Below are 23,835 nucleotides of genomic sequence, written 5' to 3'. Positions count from 1 at the left end.
TGTAAGTCAATTAGTTCTAGCTGCAGTTCTGGTCTAACAGTTCGCACATCCACTGAGAAGGGCATAGCGAACACCTGCAGATCCTTTTCTAATGTCTGAATATTGGGAAACCTACTCTCAAAATAGTCATTAAAACCTCTTTATATTCTTCTAAGGTTTTTTAATGTGATTCAATATTTTATTGCATATTAAATATTTTGCTATGTTATATCCTTGAACTATTAAACGCTCTTCTTCCCACGAAGGTTTGGACATTGTTGACCTACGCTGTGCTGAACTCTTTTCGACAGTAAATGCAACATTAACCGACTACATTTGAATGTCGTGTGGTGTGAGGATAAAGGCGGAAACACATTACTGTCACCTCACACGAGTTCAAGCGTATCGTGTGGCAATCTGATCTGTCCAGAAAGATGTGCTATACCTTTGCGCCACTGCACTGCAGTACGTACTACGTGATGCACTTCCCCTACTTGCTCGCTAAGCTGCTCTCGTTCCTCGAGAGCGGGGAGCAAACTGGCACCGAAGGCATTTCACTCTTGATTGACGATGCCTGCACTAGTCTATCCTTGCTGTTGACCCTGACTACGATGTCACTCAATGCTTCATAAAACTTGTCAACTTCATCCTCGTCTGCACCTCACATGGTGAATACACTGAGACAATTCTCGTCCTAATTTCTCCAGCTGCCAAATCTACCCACACCTTTTGCTCATTTATGTGCCTAACAGAAACTATGTTGCGCGCAATAGTATTCCTGATAAACAGCCCTACCCCATACTCTGCCCTTCCCTTTCTAACACCCGTCAAGTACACTTTATAATCTCCTATCTCTTCCTCGTTACCTCCCCTTACCCATATACAGTATCACTTTCTCCTAGCACACCCAGATGCATCCTCTTTGTTGACTCAGCCAGTTCTACTTTCTTTCTTCCATAAGCCCCATTAATATTGATAGCTCCCATCGAATTCCATTTTCTTTGCCAAATTGTTTCAAAGGAATCTCTCGCCTTTCAAATGGGAGTGGGATTCCATTACTCCCATAGGTCCAAGGCTTGCTTAAAATGTTCTGAGCTCGGTAAATTCATGAAGCAGGATGCTACCCTACTTACAAATTGTCCAAGTGAGGATCTCTCCTCTAACTGGTTATGGACCACCGGTGGATTGTATAGTCCTAGCCGCCTGAGCACAAGGGGTGCCATGACTCAGAATATGTCCGAAATGCCCATTCCCATTCCATAGCAACTGCTATCCCGACTCAGGACCACTTACTAGGCCACTCAACCGTTGCCCATGGTTCACGAACTAGGGCATGACTACAGTAACCCACACCATGAACCAAAAAACTTGTTTCCAGGCAAACATAACCTCACACAACGAAAGAAAAAAGAAAAAAAAAGATCAAAGATCAGGAGAAATCTATGCTGGCTCTCCTTTGTAAGTGCTTTATTCATTGGATTACTGTATTGTATGCATTTTAGATGCATGGAAATTACTCGATGCCCTTAAAACACTGTGGCTTATTGAACATTCCTATGACGAGGAGAGGAAATAGGAAGTTTTTCACTTCTGTCTGTATTGCAGCACAGGACAGTGATTCTATCTAAGACCAACTGCAACGTATTGTAGTTGGTCTTGCTCTATCAATGTACGATTTCCCGCCATGGCCTTTCTCTCATAATTCAGAAATGCCAACCCTTGCTGCATCACAAAGTATTCTAAAGGGCCCCATACATGCTCAGACTTAGTTGGAGGTTAAGTCTACGCAAACCAGTCTCTTCAGACATGTCTCTTTGTGTATGGCTGTTAAGTCTGCAGGCAAGTCCCTGACATTCTGCTGCTGCTTGAATTCAGCCAGAGACTTTTGCGACGAAAGCGCTCTCTCAGAGTTGCGGCAGAAAATGTAAAAATGGTAACCTACGAATATGAAACTGCAATTTTAATTTGTGTGTCTTTTGTGCAGAGTGCAACATTATGTCCGAGTAACAACTCATCTTCTATACTGAATACCTAATTAAATTGAATCTGTATAAATTTTTCAACCATCTGAAGCACATAATTTTATATAGAAAACAGCTGAGCACATCGTATTAAACTTCCTCGATAATTGTTCAGTCTGAGCGTGTGAGCAACCACTTGCTTCCGACTTACCTCGCGGAGGCAAGTCTGTGCTGGCAAATATTCCAGAAGTCTGCGCGTGTATGGGGCCCTTAAGACCAGTTAATGCTTGCAGTTACCTTGATTCACAGATTAAATCTTTCAAATGCCATGCGAAAAAACTATTTCCAAAATGTTTCCAACAAGGTGCATTTGTTGTTGTTGTTTGAGTCATCAGTCCATAGACTGGTTTGATGCAGATCTCCATGCCACCCTATCCTGTGCTAACCTTTTCATTTCTACGAAACTATTGCATCCTACATCTGCTCTAATCTGCTTGTCATATTCATACCTTGGTCTACCCCTACCGTTCTTACCACCTACACTTCCTTCAAAAACCAACTGAACAAGTCCTGGGTGTCTTAAGATGTGTCCTATCATTCTATCTCTTCTTCTCGTCAAATTTAGCCAAATCGATCTCCTCTCACCTTTTCGATTCAGTATCTCTTTATTCGTGATTCGATCTATCCATCTCACCTTCAGCATTCTTCTGTAACACCACATTTCAAAAGCTTCTATTCTCTTTCTTTCTGAGCTAGTTATCGTCCATGTTTCACTTCCATACAATGCCACGCTCCACACGAAAGTCTTCAAAAACATCTTTCTAATTCTGATATCAATATTTGAAGTGAGCAAATTTCTTTTCTTAAGAAAGCTCTTCCTTGCTTTTGCTAGTCTGCATTTTATGTCCTCCTTACTTCTGCCATCGTTAGTTACTTTACTACCCAAGTAACAATATTCATCTACTTCCTTTAAGACTTCATTTCCTAATCTAATATTTCCTGCACCACCTGCCTTCGTTCGACTGCACTTCATTACTTTTGTTTTGGACTTATTTATTTTCATCTTGTACTCCTTACCCAAGACTTCATCCATACCATTCAGCAACTTCTCGAGATCTTCTGAAGTCTCAGATAAAATAACAATATCATCGGCAAATGTCAAGGTTTTGATTTCCTCTCCTTGGACTGTGATTCCCTTTCTAAATTTCTCTTTGATTTCCTTTACTGTCTGTTCTATGTAAACAGTGAAAAGGAGAGGGGACAAACTGCAGCCTTGCCTCACTCCTTTCTGGATTGCTGCTTCTTTTTCAAAGCCCTCGATTCTTATCACTGCAGACTGATTTTTATACAGATTGTAGATAATTCTTCGTTCTTGGTATCTGATCCCTATCATCTTCAGAATCATAAATAGCTGGGTCCAGTCAACATTATCAAATGCCTTTTCTAGATCTATGAATGCCATGTACATGGGCTTGTCCTCCTTGATTCGATCCTCTGAGATCAGACGTAAAGTAAGGATTGCTTCACGTGTTCCTACATGTCTTCTGAAGCCAAATTGATCTTCTCCCAACTCAGCTTCAACTTGTTTTTCCATTCTTCTGTAAATAATACGTGTTAAAATTTTTTAGGCATGAGATACTAAACTAATGGTGCGGTAGTTTTCACACCTGTCAGCACCGGCTTTCTTGGGAATAGGTATAACAACATTCTTCCGAAAATCGGATGGGACTTCTCCTGTCTCATACATCTTGCATACTAAATGAAATAACCTTGCCATGCTGGTTTCTCCTAAGGCAGTCAGTAATTCAGAGGGAATGTCATCAATTCCAGGTGTCTTGTTCCTATTGAGGTCATTCACAGCTCTGTCAAACTCTGACCTCAAAATTGGGTCTCCCATTTCATCAGCATCAACAGCCTCTTCATGTTCCAGAACCAAATTATGTACATCTTTACCTTGATACAACTGTTGGATATGCTCCTGCCATCTTTCTGCTTTGTCTTCTTTCCCTAGAAGTGGCTTTCCATCTGAGCTCTTAATATTCATACACCTAGATTTCCTTTCTCCAAAGGTTTCCTTGATTTTCCTGTATGCAGCATCTACCTTTCCCAGGACCATACAGCCTTCGACATCCTTGCACTTCTCCTTCAGCCATTCTTCCTTAGCTACCTTGCACTTTCTATCCACTTCATTCTTGATACGCCTGTATTCTTTTCTGCCCTCTTCATTTCTAGCATTCTTGTATTTTCGTCGTTCATCAATCAGGTTTAGTATCTCCTGAGTTATCCACTGATTCTTAGTTGATCTTTTCTTCCTTCCTAACATTTCTTCAGCAGCCCTACTGACTTCATTTTTCATGACTCTCCACTCTTCCTCTATAGTGTTTCCTTCAGCCTTTTCATTTAGTCCTTGTGCAACATGTTCCTTGAAACAATCCCTCACACTCTTTTCTTTCAACTTGTCTACATCCCATCTTTTTGCATTCTTCCCTTTTTTCAATTTCTTCAACTTCAGATGGCATTTCATGACCAACAGGTTGTGGTCAGAGTCCACGTCTGCTCCTGGGAAAGTTTTGCAATCCAACACCTGGTTTCTGAATCTCTGCCTAATCATAATGAAGTCTATTTGATACCGTCCAGTGTCTCCAGGTCTTGTCCACGTATACAGCCGTCGTTTGTGGTGTTTGAACCAAGTATTGGCGAGGACTAAATTATGATCAGTGCAGAATTCAACCAGCCGACTTCCTCTTTCGTTCCTTCGTCCCAATCCAAATTCTCCTACTGTACTACCTTCTCTTCCTTGGCCTACTACTGCATTCCAGTCTCCCATCACAATTAATTTCTCGTCATCTTTTACATATTGTATTAAATCTTCTATCTCCTCATATATTCTTTTGATTTCTTCATCATCTGCTGGACTAGTAGGCATATAGACCTGCACTATTGTGGTGGGCATTGGTTTTGTGTCTATCTTGATGACAATAATTCTTTCACTATGCTGCCGTAGTAGCTTACCCGATGCCCTATTTTCTTATTCATTATTAAACCAACTCCTGCATTTCCCCTGTTTGATTTTATGTTGATAATACGGTAGTCGCCTGACCAAAAATCTTGTTCTTCCTGCCAACGCACTTCATTTATACCAACTACATCTAACTTTAGCCTATCCATCTCCCTTTTCAGATTCTCTAACCTACCACAACGATTCAAACTTCTAACATTCCACGCTCCGACTCGCAGAATGTCAGTATCCATCTTCCTGATGATCGCCCCCTCTCGTGTAGTCCCCACCTGGAGATCCGAATGGGGGACTAGTTTGCCTCCGGAATATTTTACCCGGGAGGAAGCCATCATCAGTACGTCATTCATACAGAGAGAGCTGCATGTCCTCGGGAGTTAGTTACGGCTGTAGTTTCCCGTTGCTTTCAGCCGTGTAGCAGTATCAACACAGCTAAGCCATGTTGAGTATTATTACAAGGCCATATCAGTCAATCATCTAGACTGCCGCCCTTGCAACTACCGAAATGCTGCTACCCCCCTTTCGATGAAGGTGCATTTACATTATTCAAATAAAGCACTTGGATCACTGGCAAACATGACCTCATGCAACGAGAGGGGGGGGGGGGATCATTTAAAGATCCCCCCTTGCGGGTGCTTTATTTTTTGGATTACTGTCCTGTTTGCATTTTTAGATGCCTTGTACTTGCATGGAAACATCGTGGCTTATCGAACTTTCCTATAACGAGGGGAGGAAGCCTTTCCCTTCCGTCTGCATTGCAACACAGTAGAGTGAACCCATCTCCTTTAAAACCATAATCTGCATTTTAAAAAATAGATGCATTTTCATAGGCATTGACAATGTTGTTCATTGCGTACAAATAATTATGAGCCACACGTTTTCGCCAACTGTCGGCATCGCCAGTGTTCGCCGATTCTGTTTCTCCGTGCACTGCTTGCTACGTGAAATTGTGGTGTTCCTTAAAATTCTGTATACTAACTAATAAATTAAGATTTCTCTCAAACTTAGCAACTATGAAACGCACTGTAGACACACCGAAGCGAGTGCAGGTGTGGAAAGCTACCCCTGCACGTTCCGGAAGACAACGTTTTATCATGATGCCATGAAAATTCAAATTTAAATTACTCAATTAAAAACTATTTTCTTTCAATGCAAAGGCAATTTTGAATTAAAAGTCTGAATTGTTTTCCATTTAAATATGACATGGAGGGCTGTTTCCTTCAGTCTGCAATTACACAAAGCATAACTGTATACCCAACATCGAGGACTATGTGAACTAGGAGCGTGTTGCCAACTTTGATGTAGATAAAACCCGCACCCCAATTTCATGCCTCAATTTTTTCTTTTTTAATATACGGGGATTATTTGCGTAAATACGGTACCGAAGCTGGCATGCAACCTAAGCCTGCATGAAATTCTGTCATAAGTGAAAAAGAAACTACGTAATTAAAATAGAATGGCATGTTTCTTTCCCAAAAGAACACTAACTAGCGTGGAGAGAGGTAAGGTTTTCATTAAGATGAGTTCCAAATTTGAAGATTTTAAGGATTTAAGCAGAAATAAACATAAATGTTTATGCATTTCTAAATATTTTTGAATATGATTTAATAGAACCTAATAGTGTTCTTTTGGGAACGAAACATTTTACTCTATTTTTCTTTTTCAGGTATAATTATATTACCATATGTTTTCTTTTTAAGGTAATTTATTCATTTATTCAAAATTAGTTTTGGCAGACTGAAGAACATGACAGTTATAAATTAACAGACATGAAACTGAAGAAAAGAGATGGCTTCAAATATCACAAAAAACCTTGTAATTTATTGTAACTGTAATAATAGAACAAAATTATTATTATTATTATTATTATTATTATTATTATTATTATTATTATTATTATTATTATTATTATTCATCTGGAGCAGGTTCCATCCACAGGCTATGTGTGCTTGTAACATAAGCCTCTCCATCGTTTTCTGTACACCCACCGCGTCTCTTCTATCACTCGTCCAGTTCCCTCCTCTTGCCTCGATGCTAGTCTTTACACCTTTCAGCCGTCTGTCCCTCGGTCTTCCTCTAGATCTCCTTCCCCTCAACTCCATTTCTAACATCTTTCTTGGTATCTTCTCTTCTCCCATTCTCGTAACATGTCCATACCACTGCAGCCTTTATTTTTCTGTCTTTACCTGTAAGGGTACTTCTTTTACCATTTCGCGAACTCTCTTATTTCTTACTCTGCCCATTCTTGTTAAACGTACTCGAGACCTTTGAAACTTCTTTTCCACTGCTTGCATTCTACTTTTATCCCTCTCCATCATCACCCCCATTTCTGATCCATACATCAAAATTGGCACAAAGTATGCCTTGTAGGTAATTCCTTCACAACTCTGTTTTACATCCCTGTTCCATATCAATCCTCCTTCACTCTTAAAGAATCCATTTGCACACCTTCCATTGATTTCCATCATGTTTCTTCCATTTTTTTCAATTACACTTCCCAAGTATTTAAAGCTTTCAGCTCTTTTCAACTGCTCTCTTCCTAATGTCATGCCATTATACGCTCATTTCTTGTTTCGTGTTGTTACCAGCACTTCACTCTTTTGGGCTGAGAACTTCATCCCATAAGACAACACAACTTCCTCCCATACATTTAGGTGTTCCTGCACTTCACCTCTCACTTTTTGCTTATATTAGTAAATCATCTGCAAACAACACTGCTTTCATTCTTCTCTCCCCAATACTTTCCGTATTATATTATCCATAACCACTATAAATAGGAGAGGTGAGAGGGCGCTTCCTTGCTTTTCTTTCGGTTCCAATTTTTCGCTTCCATCATATGTACTGTATTTTTCACCCTTGTCACTATCTGCTCATTTAATGCTTTTACTCTCATAGCTTCCCAGATCTTGTTTCTACGGACACTGTCATATATCTTCTCTATGTCCATGAAGGCCATACCAAATCTTCCCCATACTCATAGTGCTTGTAGCTTCCTCACTGTAAATGGTTGACTTCCTTGTCTAAAGCCATATTTTTCTCGGAATTCTTTTTCCACTGACTTTCTTATTCGCTTTTCAATACTTTTTTTTTGGTATAACTTGGCACAGTGACACATTAGGGTTCTGACATTTTCTTCTGTTTCCTTTCTTAACTCTTTCGCTGCACTATTTTTAAACAGAACACTTACAGAAAAATTTAAATTTTTTTTGTATTTTCCAAATGAACTGAAATTTAATTTTTGTTAAAGGTTAGTGACATTCTACACTATTGCACCATTTTTAACTTAACTTTGGCAAACTAGCAGTGACATTTGACCTTGAAACACACATTACTGTGATACATCTCTGAACATGGAACTGGACACATTGCAGGCTGCCCAGGGTAATTCTTAACAAAAAAAAATACTGTCTGTTTTCTCTTGCACAGTCTCTATCCTTTCTCTGAACATTTTGTTGGTAATATGGAACAAACAACACAATTAGGTTTGTGACTCTTGTCCTGCTGCTCCCCAGGAAAGTGCATCTCCGTCAGGCATGCTTGAGGTATGTAATCAGAAGGTCTTCCTCGTTTCGCCGGCGGACTGCGCTGATACTCTCGTAGAAGTCCGATTATGATAGAATTTCTGAAGTCAGGAGCATTAATTGCCCTTTTTTGAAGCTTATTGTACAATATTCTTCCTCTCATTAGTGAAGTTTCAATGCCATCACTAATATCCCACTAGTCCGAAACAAAATGAAGATCTTCCTCGTTGGCACTTTCTTCCAAACAATCACTATGCACATCATCACTTGTTTCATTGTTTAAATTTACTGAAAAGACTGAATCAGAATCGGCCACTAAAAGATTGAAGATTTCGTCACTGTCATTACTAATGTTTTTCCGCTCGCTCATAGCTGCTGAGTGAAGCCTGCTATCGGCCAGACAGCTGATTTCTGAAGTCAGGAGCACTAATTGCCCTTTTTTGAAGCTTATTGTACAATATTCTTCCTCTCATTAGTGAAGTTTCAATGCCATCACTAATATCCCGCTAGTCCGAAACAAAATGAAGATCTTCCTCGTTGGCACTTTCTTCCGAACAATCACTATGCACATCATTACTTGGCGGGCGGGCGGATGAAAGATAAGTAAACATAGGTCCAGTATTCGCGGCAACGTTTTCAAACAATGCTTAGTACATAGTCAAAACATGACTATAGATTTTTGTATTATTAAATGCACCTTTATTAAAGAAGCACATGGAAAATATAGCAGGAAAGTACCAAGTCTACAAAAGTAGATTTCCGCAGCGAATGCTATAGGGAAGTAACTTGATTTATTAGTTTCATTTTCCGTATTGATAGTTCTCGTATATTATAGATAAGAAAGGTTCCACCTTATCAATACAAGTTTTATTTATATAAGATCCTACTTACAGTACCGGTTTCGACTTTTTATACAGTCATCCTCAGCTGTACATTAGTACCTTCACATCAGGCAAAGTTGGTTAATATGCCTTGCCTAGTAGAAAAGTCATAATAATGGAATGTGTCCAACATTCAAATTGGGCATGTTTCAAAGTAAAACCTGGCTATATGTACAATCTAAAAATGAGTGTGACCGAGCTCGATAGCTGTAGTTGCTTAAGTGCGGCCAGTATCCAGTATTCGGGAGATAGTAGGTTCGAACCCCACTGTCGGCAGCCCTGAAAATGGTTTTCCGTGGTTTCCCATTTTCACACCAGGCAAATGCTGGGACTGTACCTTAATAAAGGCCACGGCCGCTTCCTTCCCACTCCTAGCCATCTCCTGTCTTATCGTCGCCATAAGACCTATCTGTGTCGGAGCGACGTAAAGCAACTAGCAAAAAAAATGAGTGTGGGTGTATCTTTTAGGCCTAAAATTTGTGTGGATTAACTTATTTTAAAAGTACAGGTACAAAAACACTTTAAAATACATAGTACATATTAAAATCACATATTAAAATGTATAGTTCATGTTAAAATCATTATAATGACTAGGAACACTTCATTAAAATGAGTTTAACGTCTTGTGTTTGTCGATTTTCTTATTTTTATCCAATATAAATGGAGAATGTCTGTGCTTGTATTCATAGGCGGTGCTCTCTTGGGGTTCTGCTATATGTTAGGCTTATCCACTGGTATGATTAATGGATTCCTCAGTTATTGATGACAAGTCTAATGTGTAACCAGGGGTAGATATGTGCAGCTGTGATTGAATGTTGCCTTAAAATATTAAAATACAGTATGCTTTTGTGCATAAGTGTCAATTGCAGAATGGTGGCTCTTTTCTCGTCTATAATTGCTGATATATGTTATTGCTGTCGTGGTTGGGTTGCGTTAGATTTGGCTGCCTGGATAAGCCTAACATATAGCAGAACCCCAAGAGAGCACCGCGTATGAATACAAGCACAGACATTCTCCATTTATGTTGGACAAAAATAAGAAAATCGATAAACGCAAGATGTTAAACTAATTTTAGTGAAGTGTTCCTAGTCATTATAACGGATTTTAACATGAACTATACATTTTAATATGCGATTTTAATATGTACTAAATATTTTAAAGTGTTTATGTACCTGTACTTTTAAAATAAGTTAATCCACACGAATTTTAGGCCTAAAAGATACACCCACACTCATTTTTAGATTGTACATATAGCCAGCTTTTACTTTGAAACATGCCCAATTTGAACGTTGGACACATTCCATTATTATGACTTTTCTACTAGGCAAGGCATATTAACCAACTTTGACTTATGTGAAGGTACTAATGTACAGTTGAGGATGACTGTATAAAAAGTCGAAACCGGTACTGTAAGAACCATCTTATATAAACAAAACTTGTATTGATAAGGTGGAACCATTCTTATCTATAATATATAGGGAAGTAAGTAGACAAAAGTAGACTTCCGCAGCGAAAGAGTTAAAGGTGGATACTAATACACCCTTCTTCCGATCTTCTGGTAATTTTTCTGCATTCCACACTAGCTGCATTATCGTGTATAGCCACTGTGTACCTGCTTCCCCTGCAACTCTTATCATCTCTACACTTAACTCATCCACTCCTGGTGCTTTTCCCAGTTTCATCCTCTTCACAGCTTCATCCACTTCTGCCCAGGTTATATCCTCCATTTCTCCTCACGCCTGTCATGAATTTCCTCAATATGATCTGCACTTAATCCAACCACATTCAGGAGGTCCTCAAAGTATTCCTTCCAAATTAGTTCTATTTCCTCCTCTCTCTCTACTAGGTTACCATTTTTATCGTCTATTCTGTCCACTTCATGCCTACTCTTCCTTTTATTTCTTGCCATCGCAAACAATACTTCCCGATTGCCTTTGCTATCTACCTTTATCATATGTGTCCACTTCTCCATCCACTTCCTTCTCTCCTCTGTAACCACCTTTCTAGTTTCGGTCCATTTGTTCGTATAGTTTTCTCTTGTATGTGGCGTTCTTCGTTGGAACCACGCCCGAAATGTCTCTTGTTTCACTCTGTCATTGCACCGTGGTGTCTCCTTCCATTTCTTCCTTCCGCCGGTCCGTTTACATATTGTTTCCACAGCTTTTACCAATGTACTTTTGAATCTTCCCCCTTCTTCCTCTCCCGTCCTTGGTTCATTCTCTTGGTAATTTCTTCCATATTAATTCTTAACACTCTACCTTGGTTTCCATCTCTTTCTGTTTCCATCTTTTATTTTCCTTTCCTGGTTTTCTGTATCTTTTTTTTTTCTTTCACTATTCGAAGATTCATTACCAACAGCCGGTGGTCACTTTCTAAGGCCACTGATGGTATTGCCTTCACATCTGTGATGCTTCTCTTCATCTCACAGTTGAAGAGCATATAGTCCACAACTAATTTGTGACCAGTCCCTGCTATACCATGTTATCTTCTTAAATCATGAGTTTCGTACTTTCAACCCATTCCTCTTGCAAAACTCCAGTAATTTCTTTCCTTCTTAATTCCTCTTTCTCCAACCTTCTGGTCCCAGCACACTCATAGCCCCTCCTGTCTATACCTACATGGGCATTTAAATCTCACAGGACTAATGTGCTGTTTCTGCAATTGATCCTCAAAATCTTCCTTCTCTTGCTGAGTGCAGTCTACCTGAGGGGCATACACCTAAAGTACTTCCAAGCTCTTTCCTTTTACAAATATTTTTATTTTCATAATTCGGTCTCTTATTCCTTTAACTGATATAGATGTTGAAACGCTGGCAGCCAGGAATGAGTTAACTGGAAAATTTATAATGTCCAATAATGGACCATTTATATTGGTATTATAAATTTACTCATTAGGGACAAATATTTTAGATTCCCTATGGGAATCAACATCTATGTCATCTAATAGCCAAGCAGGCATCAATTTTTGGTAAAGAGACAAAGTCTCTCATAGTGCATTGGTGCTGCCGGTGGCTCCAAGTAGCCTACGCAGTGGCCTCCACGGTATGCACTATCCAGCGTCTTGGTAGGTGTGCTAGGTATCAACTGATGGGCCCAACCTAGCACACGAGGGTGAAATGCTGGCAACCAGGAATAAGTTAGCTAGAAAATGTATAATGTCCAATAACGGACTATTTATATTGGTATTATTCCTTTAACTTCCACTTTCAGTCCCTTTCTCACTTCTACTCCCACTCCACTATCCCTTCCTTCTTCCTTTCCACTCCAGTACAGCCAGAAATCATTCCTCAGTTGTTTATTACTTTCTTCCATCACATCCACAATTTCCTCCACTTTGTTACGTGATGTTCAGTGTTCCAAATCGTAGTCCATTGTCTTGCCAAGGCAGTTTTCTGATGTACCCATCTGATTTAATGTTCCTTTTCTTAAAAGTAACTTTCAGTCCACCACTGGCTTGCTGGGCCTGTCGTGACTTCATGTTGTGATACAGTAAGGAAATATAGTGTATATACTACGACTTGCAGATGAAACTTGGGAGATGATTAGATGAATTGAAATAGAAAAATTAAGCGTAACTGATATGCTGACGAAGATTCAATGGTTAACTGGTGAAAGACAAGAGACCTCTGTTGGATAAATTAGAACTACTGTAATGATGTGGTCATGTTGCTCTAAGAGAGAATTATTATTATTATTATTATTATTATTATTATTATTATTATTATTATTATTATTATTATTATTATTATTATTATTATTATTATTATTATTATTATTATTATTATTATTATTATTACATAGCCTGTGCTAATACACATGATAATCTTTGGGATTTTTCTGAGGTTAAGAAAACAAAAAGAGAAATCCTTTGTGTTTTGCAGAGACATGTTAGAGAAGTCGTGGTCGTTGACAGACATGTTTGTCTTCTCTTCCTATCTTCAACAATGTTGTAAAATTCTCAAATTTACGTTTGTGATATTTTATGCTTCCCACAATTTATACCAGTCAGGCTGTTCGTGAAAGGTGAGGGAGTAAAATGGCTTTGCAGCTAACCTAAAATGTTTCGAATAACCACGACATGGTAACCAAATCAACAACCATGGTCTAACTCTTACCACATAACTTCCCTGCCTTGTCGCTGCTAAGTATGCAGTGATGCTTAATCCGTGCACTTCAATCTTTGAGAAGCTACATTGATATACAGTCTTGAAGTTACTAAGTGATTCAACGTTCGTCATGCTTATTGTTTTACGCTTGCTGTTGTTTTTGCAGTTGGTAAAGTTATTATTGTTGATTTGTCACTCTTTTTTTTTTTAAATCTGAGTTCTGTGGCCAAAGTCATTTGCTGCAATTTTCTTGTCACATTGTTTGCTAATCCTTCTTTGTTATTGCATTATTCTTGGCATTTGCTTTTCTGGCTAATGGCAAAAAAGAAGAAAGGGAAAATTTACGCTATGGAAGAGAAGGTTCAAATCTTGGAAAAGGCGATTTGTTCTGCAGAACACACATTGTACTGGCATGCGAGTTGCAGCTTTCTTTATGCATGCTGAATGTTGTTGCTTGGGTCGTCAGTCCATAGACTGGTTTGATGCAGTCCTGCATAGCACCCTATCCTGTGCTGATCTTTTAATTTCTACATAACTACATCTACTCTAATCTATCATATTCATGCTTTGGTTTACCCCTACCTTTCTCGCCACTTACACTTCCGTAAAGAAACTAACTGAACAAGTCCTGTGTGTCTTAAAATGTGTGTTATCATTCTAGCTCTTCTTCTGGTCAAATTTATCCAAATCGTTCTCCTCTCACCAATTCAATTCAATATCGCTTCATTCGTGATTTGATCTATCCTTCTCACCTTCAGCACTTTTTTTGTAACACCATATTTCAAAAGCTCCTATTCTCTCTCTTTCCATACAGTGCCACGCTCCAGTCAAAAGTCCTCGAAAACTTCTTTGTAATTCCTATATCAGTGTTCGAAGTGAGCACATTTCTTTGCTTAAGAAAGTCCTTTCTTGCTTTTGCTACTCCAAGGGTGCTGAAATTTTCTCTGAATTGAGGAACCAGCAAGAATCCCACCAACCTGATACCTATAAATAATCGAGTTGTGCTACTTAGCGTTGACCTCTGTATTACTTTTTCTATTCTTAACATTTAAACCATGGAGAAATATAAAACAGCTATAGGACTATTAGCTGTAAACGCTAGTGTCAGTTTCTTTTTTTTTTTTTTTTTTTTTTTTTTTTTTTTCAATTTGCTTTACATCATACCAATGACATATAGTTCTGTCGGCAACAATGGGATAGGGAAGGCCTAGGAGTGGGAAGAAAGCGGCCATGGCTTTAATTAAGTACAGCCCCAGCATTTTCCTGGTGTGAAAATGGTAAGCCATGGAAAACCATCTTCAGGGCTGCCGACATTGGAGTTTGAACCCACTATCCCCCGGATGAAAGCCCACGGCCAACTCACCCGGTAGTTTTATTTTACGAAATTCAGAAAATACTGAACAATTTTAGCTTGCAAACTCATGTGCACTGTGTTTTGGGATAGGCAGGATGTGTTGCTAGTGGTTTTTTTTTTTTTTTTTTTTTTTTTTTTTTTTTTTTTTTTTTTTTTTTTTTTGCACCAGAGTGACACAGTAAATGCCAAGACTTATTGTGAGATCATACATGAACTCTGTCGGGCAGTCCAAATCAAATGGCAATGGCATGCTCATAAGGAGGTTTCGTTTGCTTCATGACATTGCGCAACCTCACACGGCTAATCAAACCTGAGACCTAATTGCTTCATTTGGTTGGGAACAATTAGATCATCCTCCATATAGTCCTCACCTAGCACCTAGTGTTTACCACTTGTTCCTGCACTTGGAAAATCATTTAGGTCAGTGCTGTGACGATGATGATGACCTAGAAACGAACTTGCTGCAGTGGCTGGCACATTAGGTAGCTGATTCCTATGAGGATGGAATTCAGAAGCTGGTTTCACAATATGACCAAGTGCCAATATGCTTGGAACTTGTGTTGAGAAGAATTTAAGACACAGGCTTACATGTAAACAAGGAATTGTTTAAAACATTGCTTTTCTTTATCAATATGGTACTTTCTCAAACAACATGCTTTGTATATTTATTTCTCCGGCTCTCTGTCCCTTTCAACTTGATCCCCATTTCAGTCCAGTCCTTCTGGAGTTCGACAACCCACTTAGTTCCTGTCTTTTCTCTCATCCTCTTCCTTGTCTCCCATACTCTTCTAGTCATTCTCACCATGTCCATCCTGATCATATACCCATCAAATCTTGCTCTTTTGAGTCTTATTTCTTCTGAGATCGCCCTGTGTCTGTACAATTTGTCCCTTCATCTTCGTTTCACCAAACATTTGGCTGAGCGGTGTGGACCATGGAGCTATGAGCTTGCATCCGGGAGATAGTGGGTTTGAACCCCACTGTTGGCAGCCCTGAAGATGTTTTTTTTTTTTGGTGGTTTCCCATATTTGTTCCCATCTTTCATTTCCTCTTTTTGGTCCTAGTATTTTCCTCAGGATATTTCTCTCTTCTTTCCCCAGTGGCTCTTCCCCATGCCTTTTTACTCTATAAATTAATATGTATTTGTTTAACATTTACCTCCTTTCCAGAGCATTTGTACATATGTAAGTTTCCCATGATTTACATTTTCCCTCTGTTTACACCAGTATTCCTTTGGTCCCGTGAAGAGTGTTAAAGAGGGGTAGTACTGTATTACAGAATATGCAATTAGACAAATATACTCACGTGCATGGGGGAGGAATAGCATGGTGGGGAAGAACAGTGTGGTGGAAAGGGGACAAGCGTTTTGGTAAGAAGCATTTAAAAAGAGGAGTGTATGAGATAGTAAATTAGGTATTAATCTCTCCTGAGTCATTTTTAAATAATTTGTGAAGTCTATGCCATTGTAATAATCCCTTGTTTCCTGGCCAGATTTAAATTTTACATAGGTATTCAGTACAGAACTGTCCTCCCCACCAGCATGAATGATGATAATGGAGTTTTCTTTCAAAAGAGGTTTAAACAGGCCCAGCAGTGAATTGTCACTCCATCCATATAGTGCCGTATGAGAAGTGTGAATATAAGTCTCGCCCATATAGACAATTGGACGACACCCGTTCTTGTACATTTTGATAGTTCTTAAGTATGCTATGCATCTGACCATGATATTGCTTTGTTCCTGGAGTACTTTTCAATTATTCTTTGTCTTCTTCCACCTGAATCTTAGAATGTGAAGTATTTTATGGAGTGTGTTAGTTCTTCCTTCAAAATTGATTGCTCTGTAGTTAAGTAAAATTTTCTGAAGATGTTGGCTACAGTTGTAGAAGAAGCATCCGAAAGAAGTAGGAGGTCCAAAGAGCTAACACAGCTCTACAGCTTGAAGATTTTTACTTCATAAAGTCAGTCTTCGAGGATTTGTCAGGCTGATAAGAGTGAACTGATTTTGCCTAAATTACAAGATCTTGCTCTAAACATCAAAACAGTGATACCAAAGACAGATGAAAGAACAGTTGAGGAGGAATGGAAGGATCTGAAAGAAAATCTAGTAATAACTGAGAAGGTTTGTGGACGAACCAGTGGCAAGAAGAAGGAAGGAAACTCCATGGTGGAATGACAGAACAAGAACTGCTATCCTGAACAAAAACAACGTGTTCAGAAAATATTTCAAGAATCGGACTGATCATAATAAGGAACTATACAGGGTTGCTAAAAAACAATCAAACAAAGTTGTTACAGAAGAACGAGAGAAGTGGTTGAACAAGTGGAGTGATGAATTGAAAGAGGATGTTAATGGTAATAAGAAAATGTTATATGGGATGATGAAAAATAGAAAAAGAGATAAAGAACACTCCCAAATACCTAAGAGATGATGATGAAAATCTGATCACTGAAGATGAGAATATCAAAGAGACTTGAAGGACTTACTTTGATGAATTACTAAATGTGAATTCCATGCAGCCTACACAAAAAGACAGTACCGGTACTACCTCCTGCAAGTCCGCCTCTGACAACAGGTTAGAATTAACATGGAATGATGTAGAATATGCCTGGAAATACATCAAAACTGGAAAATCAGCAGGGGCTGATGAAATTAATGGAGAAATGATCAAGGCAATGGGCATTTCTGGAAAACATTGGATCTACAGACTCTTTCGTAAGATCTGGAAAGAAGGGGACATACCAATCGATTGGAAAACAGGCATCATAATTCCAATCTTCAAGAAAGGAGACAGAAAGAAATGTTCCAACTATAGAGGCATCACTTTAACATCTGAAGTTGGTAAACTTTATGAAAGAATTATAGAGCGTAAAATCAGACCCCTTATTGAAGAGAACCTCTTTGAAGAACAGTATGGATTCAGGAAGGGGAGATCAACAACTGATTTAATCTTTACAGTCCGTCAGTTAATGGAAAAATACTATGAAAACAACGGAGATTTGTGGTTAGCCTTTCTGGATATCAAGAAAGCATTTGATGTAGTGAATAGAGAGAAGGTGTGGGAAGCACTGAAGAAAATTGGAATACAGGATGACATGATACACCGGATCAAGAATTTGTATGAAGATACCCAAAGTAAAGTCAAAACACCTGTAGGAATGACTGAAACCTTTGATGTAAAATCTGGGTTAAGACAGGGTGGTGTTCTGTTTCCTCTTCTTTTCATCACTGTGATGAACGAGATTCAGAGAAAAGTTCACCAAACCATTGGAGGTAAGAAAATGAAAGTTATATTGTTCGCGGATGATATATGCTTGTGGGGAGACTCTAAAGAAGATCTTCAAGGACAAATAAACTCCTGGGCAGAATCTGCTAAAGAATATGGACTCATCTTCAGCCAAGAGAAAAGTGAGGTTATGGTCATGAAGAGATACGGACAACCAATGGGACACATTGAAATGGAGGGGAAACAGCTACAGATGAACCATCAATTCAAATATCTTGGAAGTGTTATCTCTTGTACTGGTTCTATAGATAAGGAAATTTCCCACGGAATTCAGGCAGGTAGCAACTTATACAAAATAGTTAAAGACATAATATGGAACAAGAAAATACCAACAAAATGTAAGAGAGTCATATATGACACTTATTAAGTACCAATCCTGACCTGTGTTTGCGAAACATGGACCATGAGAAACAAAGATGTTAGTAGAATCCAGGCAGCAGAAATGAAATTTGTCCGTAGCATGATCGGCAAAACACGGAGGGACAGAGTCCGTAATGAGGAAATCTGCAAGCAGGCTCAAGTTGTAAGACTGCAGGACAAAATAACAGTGCAGCGACTAAGATGGTATGGACATATGCGACGCATGGGTGATAACAGATTACCAAAAAAAATGTACGATCTAAAACTTGAAGACAAAAGACTAAGAGGGCGACCAAGACTCAGGTACAAGGACATAGTGAAGATTGACATTCAACAGAGGACATACTTTGGAAAGCATTGAAGAAGGAGAGAAGTTCAGGGACCGCAACTGGTGGAGAAGCCTTGTTTGCCGATCCATCGCTTAAGATGGAACGACGTGGGATATGTATGTATGTATGTATGTATGTATGTATGTATGTATGTACAAGATCTTGCTCTCCTTCAGTTAGTGCTTCATATTGAATTTAAAGTATAAAGCTCAGCTATGTTAGCTATTTGAGAAAACAACATTTTGCCAATCGAGGATTACGCTTCTGGTTCTAACGGGTATAAAATATTTTCAACATATTCTTTAATTGGAAGCAGTTCTTAAATTTCTTAACTTTAATCTACCGAGCTCGATAGCTGCAGTCGCTTAAGTGCGGCCAGTATCCAATATTCGGGAGATAGTAGGTTCGAACCCCACTGTCGGCAGCCCTGAAAATGGTTTTTCGTGGTTTCCCATTTTCACACCAGGCAAATGCTGGGCATGTACCTTATTTAAGGCCACGGCCACTTCCTTCCCACTCCTAGCCCTTACCTGTCCCATCGTCGCCATAAGACCTATCTGTGTCGGTGCGACGTAAAAGCAACTAGCAAAAAAACCTTTAATCTATATTATGCACAAAAGGGATTGTTTTGAATTTGAGATTCAGGTAGGTACAGTGTATGATATTAATTCAAATTGGTGGGTAATTCAGACTTTTTCCTTGGACCTTTCAGGTTCAAATTAACCAAGTTCCGCTGTATTATAAGTTCTGCATAAAAATATGTTCAGTGGTGCTACTGCTGTGAGAACTGTTTTCTGTAATGGAAGCTATCCAATTCTTAATCTAGTAGCATACATTTATGAAGTCTGTTGGTCACCTTCCATCAAAATGTTTCTGTACACTGATTCATTATTTTTGGCTTACTTCCATTTTGTATGTCTTTTTTATAGAATGGACACAAGGACCAAAGTCTGCTTGTTTCACTGGAAATGTTAAGCCAACTCAATAAGCTAAACCAGAGTATGGATGAACTGAAGGTGCCTTATGAAACATTCTGTCTTTCTGAGCTACCTGACTGTGTTGATATCCGGATGGACTATCTTCACTGGCTTGTTCATAAGGGTCCCATGCAGGTGAGATAACTAGTTCTTTGATTGTCTTCAACTGTGATTTTCAAAGTGTGTTGATTCATGAACCAATGCGTAAAGAGGATCTGATGTCCCATTTGTGTTCTTAGCTTTGAATGAGGACTTAAATAATGCAAGGAATGAGGAGAAATTTGTCCAAGATATTTCATCTCTTTACACTCTCACTCACAAAATATTATCTCCAACGTGCTGGTGGATCCATTCTCATTCTTTGAAAATGGAGGAGTCACTTCATTTTGTATTTCTTTATTGGGGATAGACCTAATTTGTTTTTTTTGTGAGTGTGTTTTTGAAAACATTTACAAAATTAATTATCTGGAAACAGATTTGTAGAGTAGCTCTGGGTGTTTTAACTCTTTCCGTTCCGATGTTTACACTCTTGGTAAGTGACGCGTTGTTGTAGCTCCGATGTTGACATTAAGATGACAACATATGTTTTTAGGTTTATATCCTGATAACTATTGACCATTTTGTGAATGTATTATTTTGCTTTAATTTAGTGTGCAATTTTTTTTTTTTTAACCTGAAGGAATTTGTTTGTCAGACGTCAACACAACGGAAAACATTGGCGATTTATGTGGACTTGTGTGTAGTTTATCTTGAAAATTATTGAACTTTTATTGTGTTTTGTATCTTCATCTCCTTCTTGTTCTGTCCCGCTTACCTGGGGTTAGCACTTTGTAAGGATTTAGCCCAGTTTTCGCAGCTGTATGCCTTCCCTGATGCTAACCCTATGCAATACAAAGAGTCATCCCAGTTGAACAAGGGGGTTTCAGAAAAAAATCGTAGTTGTTGTGATCAGGTGTTAACACTGACAACACAGATTGAAGCAGGATTCAAGAAAAGACTGAAGACTGCTGCAGCTTTTGTCGACCTTACATCAGCCTATGACACGGACTGGAGGGCGGGACTGTTGCTCAAGTTTGTTCAAATCATCTCTTGTCAGAAGCTAGCATGCTTACTAAACAACATGTTATCCAACCGTCGACTTGATGTATTTCTGAACGGTGAAAGAAGCAGGTGGAGATCTCTAAATAATGGTTTACGCCAAGGGTCAGTATTATCTCCCATTCTATTCAGTCTTTACATCCATGACCTGCCAAGAACAACTTCAAAGAAGATACAGTTTGCAGATGATCTAGCGTTAATTACTCTAGAGTACGGATTTGGCACACAGTGAGGATGTACTTGAGGACCTAGCTACCATGTGTGACTATTTTCACAAATGGAGACTCCAGCCAAATCCTAGTGAAACGGAAGTAACAGCATTCCACTTGCATAACATGGAAGCTAATCGAAAGCTACATGTGGTTTTTAACGGGACAGAAGTCTCCCACAACTTCTTTCCAAAATATCTGGGTGTCACACTGGATCGATCTTTGTCGTTCAAACAGCATTGCTTGAATCTGTCAAGCTGAGTACAAGAGTAAATCTGCTGCATAAACTAACAGGCAGCAACTGGGGTGCAGATGCAAACACTCTTCACACTGCTTCACTTTCTCTAGCATACTAGGCTGGTGAGTACTGCACTCCTGTGTGGGGAAAACAGCGTACATTCGAGCATGATTGACAATAATAATAATGTTATTTGCTTTACGTCCCACTAACTACTTTTTAAGGTCTTCGGAGATGCCGAGGTGCCGGAATTTAGTCCCGCAGGAGTTCTTTAACGTACCAGTAAATCTACCGACACGGGGCTGTCGTATTTGAGCACCTTCAAATACCACCGGACTGAGCCAGGATCGAACCTGCCAAGTTGGGGTTAGAAGGCCAGCGCCTTAACCGTCTGAGCCACTCAGTCCGGCCAAGATTGACGTACAGCTCAATGAAACCATAAGAGTTGTTACTGGTACAGTGAGGTCCACTCCTACTCAGTGGCTGCCTGTTTACAAACATTGCTCCTCCAGATCTGAGGAAAAAAGCAGTGAAAGTACAGTTGCTCAAGAAGACCTTTGCACACAGGAAGTCGCTCTTGTTCGATGCCTTACGAGATCCACCTGTGATGAGGTTAAAATTCCGCAATCCACTCTGGACTGATCTACACTCCTATGAAAAATTCAGTGTAATAGCAGAATGGAGACAGCGATGGGAACAGTATCCACCCACCAGCGCCTCTCTGATTAAAGACCCAACAAAGAAAGTGCCAGGTTTCAATCTTCCTCGACATGAGTGGTCAAAACTCAACCGTTTCAGAACAGGCCACGGCAGTTGCCAATATATGATGAAAAGGTGGGGATATTGTGAAGGTGCTGCGTGGTAGTGTGGTGCTGAGAAGCAGGCATTGCTTCATGTTGTTGTGAGCTGTCCACTGTCAGCATTTAAGGACGGTTTATGGACTCTGCACGAATTGACACCAAGTGCAGTGGACTGGTTGTCGAAGCTGGACATTCTAGTTTAATTACTTATATACAGTGTTTTAATTTATATGTTGTTCTTCTTTTATGACTGCATAGGATCACTTTAGTCAGTCTGTTGTTCAGATCTCTTTGAAGGGATTGTTCGGGCTTTGCGGTCCTCTCAATACTTCTTCAGATGCTCCGATCTTCGTGCCCTTTTCTCAGTTGAAAATATGCACGTTGTTGGTTTGTTTCGTGTAAGGGTAAAGTGGAGGTTTGTATTCTTGAGTTTTGTATTAAATTCTATCTTATTTGTGGTGTCTTCCGTTGTAAGGCCTGGGTATTTCCTTCAGATCCTCTCTTACTTCTCTGATCCATTTACATCCTGTTGTGGTAGTTTTTGAGACGAGGTTGTGTTGTACTAGTTGTTTCAGAAGTCTCGAATCCTGCATTCTCATGATATGTCCAAAGAATCCCAGTCTCCTCTTACGCATAGTATCTGTAATGGTTTCTAGCTCTTTGTACACAACTTTGTTATGTATTATCTGTCACTGTCCATCTTTCTGGGTTTCTTTGTTGATGCAGGTTCTTCCAATCCTCATTTCAATTTTCTGGTCTGTCAGTCTTTGATTATTTATTCAGTTGAAAAAGTGTTTCTGCTGCATATGTAGCTTTATAACTGTGTTGTAGTGTTTTATTTTTGCATTTATTAATAAACATTTCTTTTTGTAAATATCCCATGTTAATTTTTGTGCTGTAGCTAATCTATTTGTTCTTGTTTGGATTGAGATTTTTTCATGTAGGTTATGTGTTATTACTTCTCCAAGATATTTAAATTGAGTTACTATTTATATGCTCATTGTATATTTTTACACATTATGCTTGTAAATGCCATACCATAATAATAATAATAATAATAATAATAATACCGGGCGAGTTGGCTGTGCGCTTAGAGGCGCGCGGCTGTGAGCTTGCATCCGGGAGATAGTAGGTTCGAATCCCACTATCGGCAGCCCTGAAGATGGTTTTCCGTGGTTTCCCATTTTCTCACCAGGCAAATGGTGGGGCTGTACCTTAATTAAGGCCACGGCCGCTTCCTTCCAACTCCTAGGCCTTTCCTATCCCATCGTCGCCATAAGACCTATCTGTGTCGGTGCGACGTAAAGTCCCTAGCAAAAAAAAAAAAAAAATAAAAATAATAATAATAAAAACCTATGCGAAAGTCTGTTCTATATTATAGTCTGTATACAGTTTTGTTTTGGTTTTGTCTTTTGACATGAGTTATGCCCGTTGCTTACGGTAAAATGTTTCGTAAAATCGTACAGCTAATTTTATAAAAATACGATGAAAACAAGTTGTGTTGTTCACAGTAAAATTATTATTGTATAAAATCCATGGAGCATCAGGATGGGTATCTATGAACTTAATTCTGAACTAAGATGTGTATGTGCTGCCAAGAATTGAGTTCAAAGCCTGTTTATCTTCACCTTCACATCTGTCTGGCTTGTGTTCGGCCGAACTTGTGTCATAAATTCGGCGATTGAGTTTTCTGCCTTCCTTCTTGCATTTTTGTAGTGATACA

The 23,835-nt window shown here is 39.1% G+C and overlaps 1 protein-coding gene across 4 annotated transcripts in view; it reads left to right on the top strand.

Annotated features, from left to right (window-relative positions):
• Positions 1-23,835, top strand: part of Herc4 (HECT and RLD domain containing E3 ubiquitin ligase 4) — a 362,042-nt gene that overhangs the window by 205,625 nt on the left and 132,582 nt on the right. For all 4 annotated transcript variants that reach the window (XM_067152418.2, XM_067152419.2, XM_067152417.2 and 1 more), the window contains exon 14: positions 19,720-19,902. In XM_067152418.2, the coding sequence (XP_067008519.1) occupies positions 19,720-19,902 (183 nt within the window). The remainder of the gene's footprint in view (positions 1-19,719; positions 19,903-23,835) is intronic.

The sequence above is a fragment of the Anabrus simplex genome, chromosome 8 (genome assembly GCF_040414725.1).
Source record: "Anabrus simplex isolate iqAnaSimp1 chromosome 8, ASM4041472v1, whole genome shotgun sequence".
Lineage (NCBI taxonomy): Eukaryota > Metazoa > Arthropoda > Insecta > Orthoptera > Tettigoniidae > Anabrus > Anabrus simplex.
The sequence above is the reverse complement of the archived record's forward strand: the minus strand, read 5'-3'. Positions and strand labels throughout refer to the sequence as shown.